The 13,784-nt window shown below is 41.9% G+C and overlaps 1 protein-coding gene across 6 annotated transcripts in view; it reads left to right on the top strand.

Annotated features, from left to right (window-relative positions):
- The window catches only part of ACBD6 (acyl-CoA binding domain containing 6), an 87,731-nt gene that overhangs the window by 53,813 nt on the left and 20,134 nt on the right, over positions 1 to 13,784 (top strand). The window contains exons 7-8 of one of the 6 annotated variants that reach the window (XM_056355985.1): positions 1,878 to 2,104; positions 2,216 to 2,340. The exons of 4 other annotated variants lie outside the window; for them this stretch is intronic. In XM_056355985.1, coding sequence (XP_056211960.1) covers positions 1,878 to 2,057 — 180 coding nt within the window. In that variant the 3' untranslated portion in view covers positions 2,058 to 2,104; positions 2,216 to 2,340. Of the gene's footprint in view, positions 1 to 1,877; positions 2,105 to 2,215; positions 2,614 to 13,784 lie in introns of those variants that run through there. One more of the 6 variants, XM_056355986.1, reaches the window with a different exon arrangement.

The raw sequence follows: 13,784 nt of genomic DNA on the forward strand, positions 1-13,784 counted from the left end.
CTCCCTTTTGCAACAAAACAAGTCAATCCTATCCTGGAGTAACCTTCTAGTTTGTCTAACAGACCAGTTGGCTGACCCAGCTTAGACATCCCATGTTGAAATGAGTCTTCTGTCCTCTTACAACAAGGCTCAGTGTGGCTGGAATAAATCACACTGTCCTGGGAAGGGTCTCTTATAAAATGAAGGCCTGAACTTAAAGTGAAGGTAGAAGGTAAGTTGTCTGCCACATTTGTTCTCGGGTTCAGAGTTGGCTGGCTGCAAGCTGGGTACCAGCGCTGGAAGAATTGGTGAACTTCCATCATCTAAATCTGTTTCTGCTGTTCCAGCCAATTAAACATTAAAATGAGCGTGACAAATAAGTGTTCATTTATGGGTCAATAACTGCATAGTATGTCTGTGACATGGCTGGCCGAGACAATCCATTTCAGTATGGTCCTGGGCAACCCGACATCTTCAAGTATGTAATTGCTTTTATAGGGAAAGAGAAGTAATAAGGATAATGTAGCTATTGGGCCCCAACTCACTAGTTCCGAAACTTCCCCTTGCCAATCAAATTTCTTTGGTATGCAACCCATTGTAGGCTCATTCCAAAGGCATTATTGTGATGTCAAAAAATATCCTGATGGATATATGCATTTTCTCCAGTGTTAGATGTTACCTTCTTGAAGACACTGGCTTTTGTCTACCAGCCAATTAACTATCCCTATAAAGAGCCCTCGGTGCATGCTTTATGGCAATAGACAGGGTTGCCTTGTCCCTCTCCTTTCCTTTTCCCCTCCCCTATTATATCTATTTTTTCTCATCGCTATTAGATTATTAAATGCTTAATGACTATTCCATTCCTGCTAACTATACTTTTGATGAGCTGCAGTAATAAAACTTTGTAACAGCAAAGTGTGTGTCTGTTTCCTTTATAGGAAGGGCACATTTGGGGAGCTGAAGTAATGGGGGATAAAACTCAATTAATGAATAGAAATAAAAAGAAGTAAATGAGGTAATCAAACTCAGAGAAATTAGTATTGGCAGGTTCTGAATGATGCTCTTGGATGAACAATCTTTCAAAATCCTTCCTTGTATGCTGCTGCCGTCTCTTTATTTATTATTAAAATAACATGATCCATGAGGCGCTCGGGGTGACTCCCAGCCTAGCTAATTCTAATTAATCCAGTCAGGGAGAGCAGCAGGGTAAGTGGAGCAGTCTATCGGATTGAAATTCATAACTTAATTGAGGTCAAAGTCCCGGGTTGGGAGAACAAAAGTCTTTCGCTGGGACCAGGCAGATCAATAGCAATAAATATCTGGCTTGGATACAAGTAGCTTATAGTGACGGATTATCTGACACTGGCCAGAAGTCTTGGTCTTGTTCGGGGCAGAGTCCTATGGCATATACAGTGTAGGGTGACTTTAGTCAGTGTTCCCTCCAAAACCCCGAAGAACCCATAAAGGGCTCATGGGAGCCACAGAAGAAGGATGCCCGTAAAGGACCCCATGTGAGTCATGCTGAAATTTGGATTTGGTTTCTCAAGGTGCGGGTGTCTCATCGGTAGCACAAGGGCATGTGTCACATTAGTGCTGATGGAGGTTGGAAGAAGTTGCTCAGGCTTACAGGAACTTGGAGCTAAATCACAGCTTGTCCAGAGAAAGACCTTTAGGATCAGGGGAAGCTGAGCAGTAGATTGATGGGCTTTATGCCAAGTCTGTATTTATAGTATGTTTACATAAGAGGAGAGAGGAAGGTTGGAAGAGCGAAGCGTAAATAATCATTAAGGTAGATTTGTGGTGTGAGAGAAACCAGCAGAGGCAGATGTGGTCTCTCCTGTTCTTCAGAAAAGCAGTCAGTGTCTCTGCTCTGACCTCCAAAATGTTGTGTTTTGTAGGGATTTGTATGTGTTAGTGATGGCTGGTTTCCCAAGCCCTTACCCAAGCATGGCACGACTTTGGGTGTTGACCACACCACTGATCCCCTAACTCCTAAGCCAGGGAGGAAGCAGGAGGTCCTAGCCCGAGACCTGTGGCATTGCATCATACGCACAGCCTTCCCTAGGAGCGGGTGCTGAAATAGTCATGAATACTGGCAGCTGAAGAAGCTTCTCTGAACTTTTAAGTAAGTAGGTACTTCAACTGGAGTTCAATATTAAAATGCAGTCTTCACCCAGTCGGTTATTAATGCGATGTTTATGCAGATTTGACTGTTCTGCATGTATCCTCTTTGCAGAGGACAGATACTGCTGTGGTCAGCATTCGATACACCCCTGATGGATGTTGTTCTGCCAATGTACTTCAACACATCTTGGAAGAGAGATGGAAACCGCAGCTTGGACACAGGCAGTGACTTAGTTTGACATACCTGCTCCTCCCATTAACACTGCATAAGACTAAAGCATCTGTTAACGTCCAACCTGCCAGAAACATTCAGAAGATCTCTTGGGCTCCACTGTTCAGGCTTCGAGGTCTAGGTCAAACACCTTGTCTGGTCAGCTTTCAGGTTTTGACATAATGAGCAACTGTTGATATTTCTCTGTGTGTGAACAGTTGCTGTACCCTCACACCCTTTTGAAACTGTGTCTGGAAGACACCTCTGGTTTTCCACTGCATAGGGACAGAATGTTGTGAACAAGGCAGCTGTTCAGTAGATGCATATACTTGAATTACTGTTACTATATACTATATATACACTATATATATACTATATACTGTTACTATATACTGCTGCTCTCCTTCGGGTCCCACTCACGGCACAACCTCAGCCTCTTCCTTTTGAATTGGTGGCTTCACTCTCCAGGTTTCTGTTGTTGTTTGTGCATTCCTGCTGCATTCCTGCTTCATTCCTGCCCAGCCTGGACGGGAGCAAAACAGAGTTCCTGAGGCTGTTAGACATTACAGTTGCAAAAAACCCCCACGCTGGCAACTGTCGTTTTCTTGTGTTATCAGGGGGAGAGGCAGGGTGGGTAATTTATGTCACGTGTGTATAAAAACTAAGAGAAAAATCCAGATGTACCATAGTGCTGAACCATTTAACAGTAAAATGTTACGAGCAATGCACGTCCTGAATGCACAGAACTTTGAGATGGATATTTCCCTTTAGCTTACATTATGGCTCTGCTAAAGTTTAAGAGAAAAAATTTAAAATAACGAGTATTACCATTGTTTTCCTCTTCATAGAGACGCACCTGTGATGCTGACCTGCTATTTGAAATTTTCAGAACCAGCAATCGATGTGCTTTCAGGTGCTTTTGCTAAACTTCAGGCTCCCCCCATCTGGTAGTGGTGGTAGGCTAGTTTTATTCATTAGTGAGGGAATTTGGCATTTTTTTCAGCTAAGAGAAGTAACAGGAACCGTCCATTCAGAGCCGAGTTATCCGCAGTTACGTATGTTATGAAAAAACACAGTGGTAGATACCCAGGTCTGTAGAATCCGTGTTGATTCGGTGAGGAAGTTCCCTTTATGGCTATTTTCAGAATCGAGTTCAGGTTTCTAATTCTCCAGTTTTGCTACAGAATACCGGCGTGACCTTGAACAAGTCACTTAATTTCTTTTTGTCTTGGTTTCCCATTTGCGAAATGGTGGGGCAAACAATCATTTTTTTTCTCATGGATATAACAAGATTATAAAAATATGGTAGTTCTAAGATCCTTAGAAAACTGATCAAATGAAATTAAACAGATCTTGCAGTCCAGATAAAATGAGATGAAACAAGCATGAAACTATTAGTGAAAGAAATGTTTCTTTATCTTCTACAAATAAAAATGCAAAGTGATTAAGTGGGTCTTTTCTAGCTATTAGCAATAACGGCTCTAGCCAGCTGACTTCTGTCACCCTGGAAAATTAATTTGTGGGGTACAGTCTTGACTTTAGTGTGCTTACAATAAATACCCCTAAAAATGCTGTCACCTTCTCTGATGCGTGATGTTACGGCTGCGATAGTACTGCAATTATTTGCCCTGCAGATAAAAAGTGACTGCTCTAAATGAGGTGCTCTAACACAATGGCTTTCAAATTTCTTTTAATTGATTTTTGTTTTCCCCTGCCATATTTCCTTCCTTTACTGTACATCCAGCAGTATTTTTGTGAGGTAGGGGAAAGGAATGGGAATAGCTTTAAAGGTTATTCTTATCCAGGACTATCTCGGAGGTCTGGTTCATGGGATGCACGTGCACATGGCTGTGCAGCGGAGCCATGGAGAGGGGTGGCCCAGAGATGGAGCTGAGCGGCTGGAGGTGGCTGTACCTCCAGGCAGCTTCTCGGCCGCACGCTGGAGAAAACCACACGCGTCCCTGCTGCTGCCAGTGAGGCTGAACACAGTTGGTGATGAGCTTTGTGTGTGTGAGAAGTGTTGCGAGAGAGGAGGAAAACACTAGCTCTGTCTATAGGCATTTTCCTTCCCTGACCTGGTGATCGGATGAGCAACGTCTCCCTTTCAGCATGGCCCTCAAAGCAAGGTAGTGATTAATGAAGAAAAGAGTAAGGTAGGAGTTTTGACTGGTTGATTTTCTCGAACACAGAAGGAAGACAGGAGATGTATTTCAGAAAGCTATAGGCTGGAATATGCTACAGAGAAACCTGGAGACATGTTTGGACTTGGCCAGGGACCTAGTTACCTGTGTACGGAAATTTCAATTTACTCTTTTTTTCTATTTATCTTTTTTTTTTAAACTCAAGTTTTAATCACGTTCAGACCGCGCAGATGAAATGTGAGTCAGAAGCCAGGTCTGCAAAAGCTGCCTGGTTATCTTCTCGGTGATGCCCTATTCCTGCTGCTATTGTCAGGATATTTTCAAGCGGTGCTCACAGATTACATGGTGATTTGGCTTTTGAAGTGGTATGAAATTGAGCATTGCACTTTAAATTCCAGTGGTCAAACTCAGAAGATATTTGTAAAGTTATGGCTTAGCAATTGCAAATGATCAATTTTTCATAGCTTAATAACCAAGTGCTTGTTTTTTGAATGACGGGAAGTGATCATATACACCCTTACCTCCAGTCCTAATTGCAGAGTTAAAGAGGTTAATTTAAAGCATGAAGGCAGTTTCGATCTGGATGTTTCACAGCAGCAGAAAAAGTCAGAGCTACGGTGACTTCAAATCATTAATTTTATTTCTCAGATGGAAAAGTTATGCATGGATGTGGTCAGTTTGCACTCATTAGCTGGTAAGAAACAACTTTCTAAGCCAGGGGAGCCCAGTTGCTTGGGATAAATCACAAGGTAAAGACAGATTATAAATGTGTATTGAGTCTAAAATCGAAGATGATATAAACTATTCAGGTAGACCTGTTCTAAATCTCCAGGTTTGTTTCTTTTTTGGCTGTCAGCTCAAGCATTCCTCTTGTGCAGATGTAAATTGTAATGCGAAACAGCTCTTTGAATTTACCAAAGAATAGCTACAAAATCATAGAGAAAGTGGTACATTTTGTTTTGCCTGGTGGAAAGCCCAACTTGAGTAGAAAAGAAAATCTTTTCAAGTTTTTAAAACATTTACTAAAAATGCAAGTTTTCACAGCTCTGCCCAGTTCTGTCCTCAGATGCATGTGAGTGGTGGATGTGGCTGCAGTGCCTTTCCATGCACCGGCCAAGGCAGACCTGTAAACTACCCCATCGATAAAGGCAGGTTTAATTTTGCACTCAGCTCTTCTACCTTATGTTGTCCGTAGTAGCCAGCAGAAATGTCAGTCACGGCATCAAGCAAGAGCAAAGACCATCCCTATCCCAAAGAGATCATCTTGGCATGAGATGCAGTGCAACAGGTAGCGCAAATAGAAAGGTTGAGTGAATGGAAGGAAAAGAACAAAACAGGGATCAGCAGAAAAATGGTATTCTTGGCTCAGTGCTTCCCCAAGCAATGCCAGACAGCAGTGACACAGAGGGTCATGGCAGAAGTAGTCTTATTGTAGATGAAGGATGGTAAGGTGTCATTACCGAGGACTCCTGATGAAGGATAAACACGTGAATTCCCAGCTTAAGTCAATGGGACTTCTCTTGGCATGTATCTCAGGGCTGAATGTGTCCCTTTCTGATCGGTTAAAAAAAAGCCCCACAAGTGCTGTGTTTTACCAAGTCCATTGGGAGATAAATTCAGCGATGGGGAAGAAATGGGAGACTTTTCATAGAGAAAAAAAGAAAATTGCTTCATTTGCATAGGAATGTATCACAGCTGTAGCCAGCGCAGAAAATGTTTCCTCATGGGATAGGGTGGTTTAAAATGTTAGCTCCTATGGTAGCATCTCCTGCATCATCAAATAGCATATAAACATCCAGCTCAGTGCTTTTCAATCATCATTTTGTCTTTGAGATGCTTAGTTTGTAGCTGGTGCTACCCTTCAGTGAGTCAGCTGTGTGTCCTGCGAATCTGGAGTTGTAACTAGTCACAGATGGTCCAAGAGATCAGAAAATAGATATAAGATGATGTTGGGGGTGTCTGGTGTGCTTTTAGCAGCACTTATTTCCCAAACACAAGCAGATTAGTGGTTCCTTTATCAGGTTTGCTTTCAGTGCGGTAGGCAGGAAAGTTCACTGCATCTCTGGAGAAGTAGAAAAAGAGAAGGGTTTTGCCATGTTTTGTTGGCTAAATAAATTCTCCTGAAAATGTGAGTTCTAGTTATTGTTGCTGCCACCAACTTTACATCCTACTCTGAGCCTGAGGAGTTATATTTGAGATGCCACATCAGGATGTACCACCATTGCCGTGATGTCTTGGCCATGCATGGTTTTTCCTGTTGTCTTCCGTTCTGTCCAGATACTATTTGCTTATTCTCATTTTAAAATACTCGACCAGTTTTCACCTGCATTTCTCTTGTGTGTCTCGTGTGTAGCTAAGCTACAGGTCTACAACACGTTAAGTGGCTAACGCCTGCTCAGGCCTCCTGCTATCGAGGTCTGTTGGAGTGGGGTGCCTAGGTATCCCCAGGGGCGAATCCTTTTGTTTTCCTTTCCCTAACATCTGAATTGTCTCATGCCCACGGCTTCAGCATCTGGTATTTTTGCACCCAGTTACTGGGCGTTGCTCCATTCTGCTGTAGCCGGTAGCATGTGATTCCAAGTGCTCTCCCTGTGATACTATCTAGGGAAAAAGGGAGAAATGCGGTAAATGTCTGATCTTTAGCACTGAGAGTTTCGTTTTGCTGCAAAAAAAAATCCTCAGCAGTGTTTTAGTGTAGGATTCAGAAGGTTTCAAAGAGGCATCAGTTCAAGCTGCCTGCTCTGTGATAGCCAACAAGTGGATCTTTCAGATGTCTGAGTGTTCCCTGGAGGTTCACGTTATTAATATCTGCCTTATGACAGGGTGGCTGTGCTGATGCCAGGTTTTTTTTCCCAGCCGGCATGATTAATTTTTCTTTCCTTTCTTAATATCTCGGAGCCAGATGCTTCTAAATGTCCTCATAGGGGTGTACTGCTGTTCTTAACCGCTCCTCCTTCCCCCCCCCCACCCCTTTCCAACTAATTCATATAATGGCTCCAGAGATGCGTTTTGTAGAGTCACAAAAAGCAAAACTTTGAAAGCCTCCTAAGGTGATGGACTTGACATGTGCAGATCTGGCCTCCTGACGTTCCTGGTGGGTTTGAAAGCTTAGTGCCAGGTAGTCTGTCAATAACGTTTCCCATTTCAGAGTGTGCTTATTTGCCTAGCACTTTACAAATTATATCCATGCAGAACTGCTGAAATGCAAGTATTTCTGGTGGGAGAATAACCGGTGTGTTGGACTGATGTTTTGGAGAAAGCAAAGGAAGTTTTGGCTGAGGAAAAGGAGGCACACTTGTATTCTTTACGGGAAGTGCCATCGATCTTCAAGCACAGATTTATTTTAAAGCCTTCAAAACATTGCTGACTGTTTGGTACTGACAAAGGTCTTTATTTTGCAAACAGAAGTTAATTCTCCTGGAGAGCTCTTGTTCCGAAGTGCAACTGCGCAGGCTTGAGTTTTACCAGGTCAGAGAGCAGGAGACCTTAGCAAGCTCTACAGCAAATGGCTTGTTTCCAAGGTGTTCATACTTTTGCCATTTCCATCCATCAGTTCCCTGCAGATTACAGATTTGTGGGTCTTCTGTACTTCTCAGCTGTTTTCAGTCCTTAGTGCATTCACCTGTATCTCGGGGGATTTTTCCTGGAGGAAGCAAAACCCAGAAACAGAATAGTTAGTGGTAAATAGATTAGCATTTACCTGCTTATTTTTGAGTGTGTTTAATACTGTATGTGAGAGGCAGATCACTGGATTTAATGATGAAAGTCTTAATTTAAGAAGCCTGGAAAGCAGTGTTTATTAAATTTTTACGGGGCAGGCTGAAATCTCCTGACATTATGTTCTAGTGTATTTTTTTTAATTTTTTTTTTTGCAATTCAACAGTGAGGAAAGGTATAATATAAAGCAATGGATTTGCCAGCATAAATAAAGCTATAATTAGGGGAATCAAGTCTTTACTTTCAGTTTTCTTTTTTGTGGGTATATAAAGATACTAAGAATATCCTCAGAGTAAGAATACTCCTAAGAGTATCTAAGAGAAGAGCGGGAGGACTCCTACAGCGTTCCTCTCTGTAATAGATAGCTGGTCATTTAGCTGTGTATCAAGCAGCCCTTTAGCCCACAGCAGCGTGGGAATTAAGTTAAAATTAACTAGAGTTTGGAAAACAACTAGCACCACTTTATTTGTCCATTTAATTGAATTATATGACACTGTGTAAGTATGCTGACCCACAGACGTAAATTGCTCCACCCTACCCATTTCCCTCCTTAATTCTTTCATGCTAATGGAGCTGATGGGGATGTTGACTGCACAGAGAGAGAGAGGAAAAAAGGCTGGAAATAAAAAAGACCGTTCCAGCCTCGTGCAAACCTTCCCTTTCGGTGAAATGCGTCTGAGTGTCACAGCTGCACTAACTGCGCTGTGATCTTTGTTGCCATTAAGCTGATTATATCTGCTGAAGGATTCATCCAACTAATCCCGCAATGCTGCAACTGGTTGCTTTATATTTAAACACAATTTTTATTTTTTTTCTAAGAAATAAAAGTCAGTTTGGCTTCACTGGACTCTCAAAATGGGTCAGACTGTTACAGGGAGACGCTTATTTTTATGTTTGGTTGGTTAATACAGGAAAATAGGACACATTAACGGGCTCCATGTATTAATGGATGCACTCAGTTTGGGAGAGGTCTGTGCACGCATTAGGACTCGGCAGCGTCTGGCGTAATTTTGGGTGGATGTGCTGGGAAGGTGCTGTGCTGTCACTATACCTTTGGCACTGCATCATTTTGTGTTTTGCCTGTGTGTGCAGACCTTATAGGCAGCAGCTTTGCATCTAACAGCGACTCTAATGAGAGAGATTCTGACAGGTTGGATTGATTTAATTGATTTAATAATCAATTTAAATTTAGTTCTTGGTTATTTTTCTAAGGAAAGGTTGATTTTCATTGGTTAGTAGCCATTAAAATATGTTCATTTGCAGCTAAATATAGCCTTTCTAGTAAATTTAGTTGTTCTTTTTGCTAATCAGATACACAATGTCTGTCCATGTTTACTTAATTATGTAGTTAAACCTACTTTATTCACATTCTTAATTTTTACATTTGAATCAGGCTAGAAAACAGCAAATGCAGCATTTCTTCTCTGTTAGACTATTAGTTGTTTTGTTTTCTCTTATGCCTGAGTACATCTGAAGGGAAGCTAGAATTTAATTTTTAAAAATCCTTACAAGGAAGATTTTCAAACACTTTTTAAAAACAGATTAAAATCTCATCATAAATATGATGTGTTTAGTTTTGGAAGGGAATTAATAACACACTACTTAACGGAGGTGATGTCTGACACATTCAGGGAGTCAACTTCCCTGGGCAAGTTTTGTTAACAAAATGGAAGATTGAAGGAGCAACTGGAGAAAAACAAAGGCCAAAGATGGGTTTTAATTCTGTCATTAAGCATTCAGTGTTTGATGAAGTTTTATCCTCTTTTCTCATGTTGTCTGTTGTCTACCCTGAGACTTTGGCTGCCCAAGACGCACACTTCCCATAGTCCAGGCAAACTGAATGTGGAAAGAAAATACTGTGCATCCAGTGACATAAATTACAGAGAAGTGTGCATAATGCCGTGATTTTCGTGCAGGGTTCTGCAGTATTCTCTGAATTTCATGTCTTCTAAAAGCTATTCTTTCAGACATAGTGTGCACTACCACTCAGATACTTCTAACTTTTTGCAGTGTTGCTGAGACTGCTGTCATATACAAAAGCATATAGTCATTCTTTCCAGTTCCTCAGGATTTTAAAACTAGTGGTTCTGTTGTCTTGTAGTTAATTTTCATCCGTTAGTATCTGAAGCTGGTCCATTACCTTAAAAGAATAGTTACAGGAGTTTACAGAGTGACTTTACTGCTTTGTAGTTCAACTTTCTTTAGAAAGTAGGCATCAGACCTGTGCTGCTTGAAAAGATGCATAATTTTTCATTTAATTGTAGTGATTTTATGGAATTGTATTCTGTTGAGCCATTGCTTAGGTTGCCCTAACTTCAGAAATGTTAAGGGAGTATTTTTTATTTTAGCAGGGGGAAAAAGCATGGAATTTCATCCCTCCTAGGCAGCAATTGTAACTAACGTTACTGCGGTTTCATAGGAGCTTCTAGAAAAGAATTGTTTAACAATTCCAAGTCCAACTTTTCATATAAGCTTTAAGGTCCCATTGAAGTTGGTTGAACACAGTATATTAGTTCCTTTTGGATATTTTTTTTTAACATCTAGTTTTCAATTAACCAAGACTTCTAAAGCTGCCTGCAAGCAGTCCTCAATAAAAATGGAAGAAGACTGAAGATAACCATCCAGAAGGCATGTGCCAGCGTGCCAACCCAGTTGTGGTGGGTCTCCTTAGCAGCTGGGAAGGTCTCAGTTCACAGCTTACGGTTTCCAATTTTTGGCTCTTCGTTATTTTTTTTTCCTCCCATATTACTCAATGAAGGCAAGATTCTCACTAAATGTAGGCTTAGGTGAAGACAGATCTTAAAAGAAGAGGGAAGACCTTGTGTGGGAAAGGACAGCGTGTCCTGATAGTCCCAGCGTAGTGCTGGGAGCTCAGCATCCTGAAACTAATCCCAGCTGTGGGCTGTGTTCCACATTTGACCTTGAGGAAGTCAGACAGTGGGTTTTTTTGTGTGTCTCGGTTTCTGTAACGAACATGGGAATACTATGTACATATATCCCTGGGTCTTGCCTAGATTAATAAATCAATATTTGTAAAGTAAGCCTTGATAAATGCTAACTGTATTAATACGTGTACTTGAACCTTGCACAGAACTTTGGCAATGTGTCTGCGTTTCTGCATGCAAGTGGCTGGAGTACGTCGGGACCCTGGGCCGGGGTGGTCAGCAGCGAGACACCAGTTGGGGTTGTTTTCTTCCTCCCAAGGGACTGCCTGTAGCACATATCTGCAAGAAGGTCTTGAATACAACTTTTCCACTTAACATGCTCCCCCATCACCCACTGTCAGCAATGAGATTAAATTCTGTGCGACTGCAGAGGACGTTGCATGATTAAAATCCTCTTTTAGAAATTAATATGTACCATCGCTCTATAGTACTGTGCCCCTTCTCGGAGAAGGGTATTGTCTCCTGAGCACTCAAGGTGTGAAAAGCCACCAAGTGAAGCTATCTATCTTTGAATTTTATGCTGTTGCACAGTTGCTCTGATGACAGCTACAACTGCATAAAATCATAGGGACCTGGGGGCTTCTCCCTTCGCAGGGTCATGGCGATGTGGGGTAAGTTTTGCAGAACAAGCCATAGAATAGCTAAAAGAGTGCTTGAACTAGAAGTCCTCCTTACAGCAGGAAGGGTTTCCTGAGGGAGAAGGATGGTCAAAGTCCACATTCACCTTAGGGAGCATCTCCCATAACTGAGTATTCTGGAAAAAAAACCCAAACCAAACCAAAAAACCACTTTGTCCCCAGATATTGCACAGCTTTTCCTTACCTTGCTGCCTGTGTCAGCCCAGACAAATAACAGTAATCAGTGCATTTGCATATCCAAATGCAGTCTTCATTAGGCATCAGACATTGATGCAGTCCACAGAAGGGCTTTACTTCCATAAACTTTGCATGCTCTTGGTCGATAATGTTTAGATGCGCAGGGCTGCTGTTTTCAGTGCAAATTGAAGTTCTTGAGTCATTTGGGTTCTGCTTTAGTTGCTGGGAGGCTTTGGGGCATGATCAGGGTGTGCCATAGGGTGAGTTCTCCTGAATGAATTGATGCTTTTCTGGAGGAGTTTTCTGGAAACAAGCAGCTGATATTTGAATATCCACATTTAATGTGGCTAGCAGGCTTCATGTTGCTTTGCAGAAAGCTGCAGCAGAAGTGGCTGGCTCTGCTGAGAGGTCTCATTTTCCACTCACACGTCCTTGGTAGCTGTAGCATGAATGTGATTTCTACCAATTTAAATCCAGTAGTGAACCTGGTGTTCTGAATCCCTGTTTAACGCTTCAGTCCTGATTGGTAAGTGCAAATATATTTGCTGGTGCGATTATCTACCAACTGAGAAAGTGCTGATGTTGCCAGCCCACCTCATGGGGCTGGTGTCCATGGGAGAGTTCTCCTGCCCCTGTAGGGACACTCCTGTGGACAGGGGTTTGCCCTACCAGACCCCAAGGCTCCTTTTTAAAAGCTCTCTTATTCCAGCCCTTGCCAGCTGGGTTAGGAGGTGAGAATAGGAACTGTGTCTTTTTTTACGGCAATTAGTATTTTGTCTTGGAGCTGGCTTAGTGAAGACTGAAGAGATGTTCTCAGGTTTGTTCAGGGCTCCTTCAACTGCAAGAGATTGCTTTTAGGTCACTGTTATCAGATGGAAATCAGTGAGGAGGATGTTAATCTTTTCCCCTTTATCATTCTTTTACAGTGTGTGAAGAAAATTTTGAAACGGTTTGTTTTAGAAGGAAGGAGGAGAATGCATCTTTAAAGACAGAAGTCCTAGTTTTTATCTATTCATTTTATTCTAGCTAAAACTATGTATTTCAGAGAGAGAAATCTCATGTGATGGAATGACTTTTCTTGTGAGAACCTGTAAAATAGTGCCTTTACTTGCTGTTAAAGTTTGCCTGGCATTTGAGTTTAAAGTGCTCTTGTTAGGGCACTCCTCCTGCAGTGCCTTCAGTGGGCGATGGACAGCATGTCCACCCCTATTGCCAAGGCTGGCAAACAAGACCTCTTGTGAAATTAGGTTTTACTAGGTTAGACCTTCTTAGCTTTTTCTAATCTCAAAAAAAAAAAAAAAAAGCAGGAACTTCTCGACATCATGAAGAAGTCTTTAAAAAACATAATGGTTGCAAACGTTTTTCTTCCCTGTGTCAGTAGAAGTGAGCTTTTTAACTATTGATCTTTTCCTGGAGTATGTTTTCTCTGCCAGCTTCCCATTGTGTTTTATTCTTCTTTCCCTGAGTTGTACATCAGACATCAAAGGGCTCTAGCGATGTGATTTCTTCAGATCCATTGGTGTAGCATTTTTCTGTGCTTCAAGCAGCTTGATCATCTCCCTCAATTTCCTGATTTGCTGCAAGAGGGCCCTGGCTTATTGCTAGTGATTGTGCAGGAGCAGTGGGATTTAAGAGGAGTTTATGTCTCTTCAAGTCCCTTAGTCCTGTTGCATTCTTAAAAGTTAATTCAGCATGCCTTGGAGAAATAGCTGTCTTCAGAAGTGTGCACACTGACTGACGCAGGTATACAGGCTAAGGGGTCCAGGTGAAAAATGATCACATAGGTTTGCAAGGTGGGCATGTGTCCGGTGTGTCAGCACAGGCTGGAGATGGACCTTTCCTGCTGGACTAG

The sequence above is a fragment of the Falco biarmicus genome, chromosome 11 (genome assembly GCF_023638135.1).
Source record: "Falco biarmicus isolate bFalBia1 chromosome 11, bFalBia1.pri, whole genome shotgun sequence".
In the NCBI taxonomy this organism is placed as follows: domain Eukaryota; kingdom Metazoa; phylum Chordata; class Aves; order Falconiformes; family Falconidae; genus Falco; species Falco biarmicus.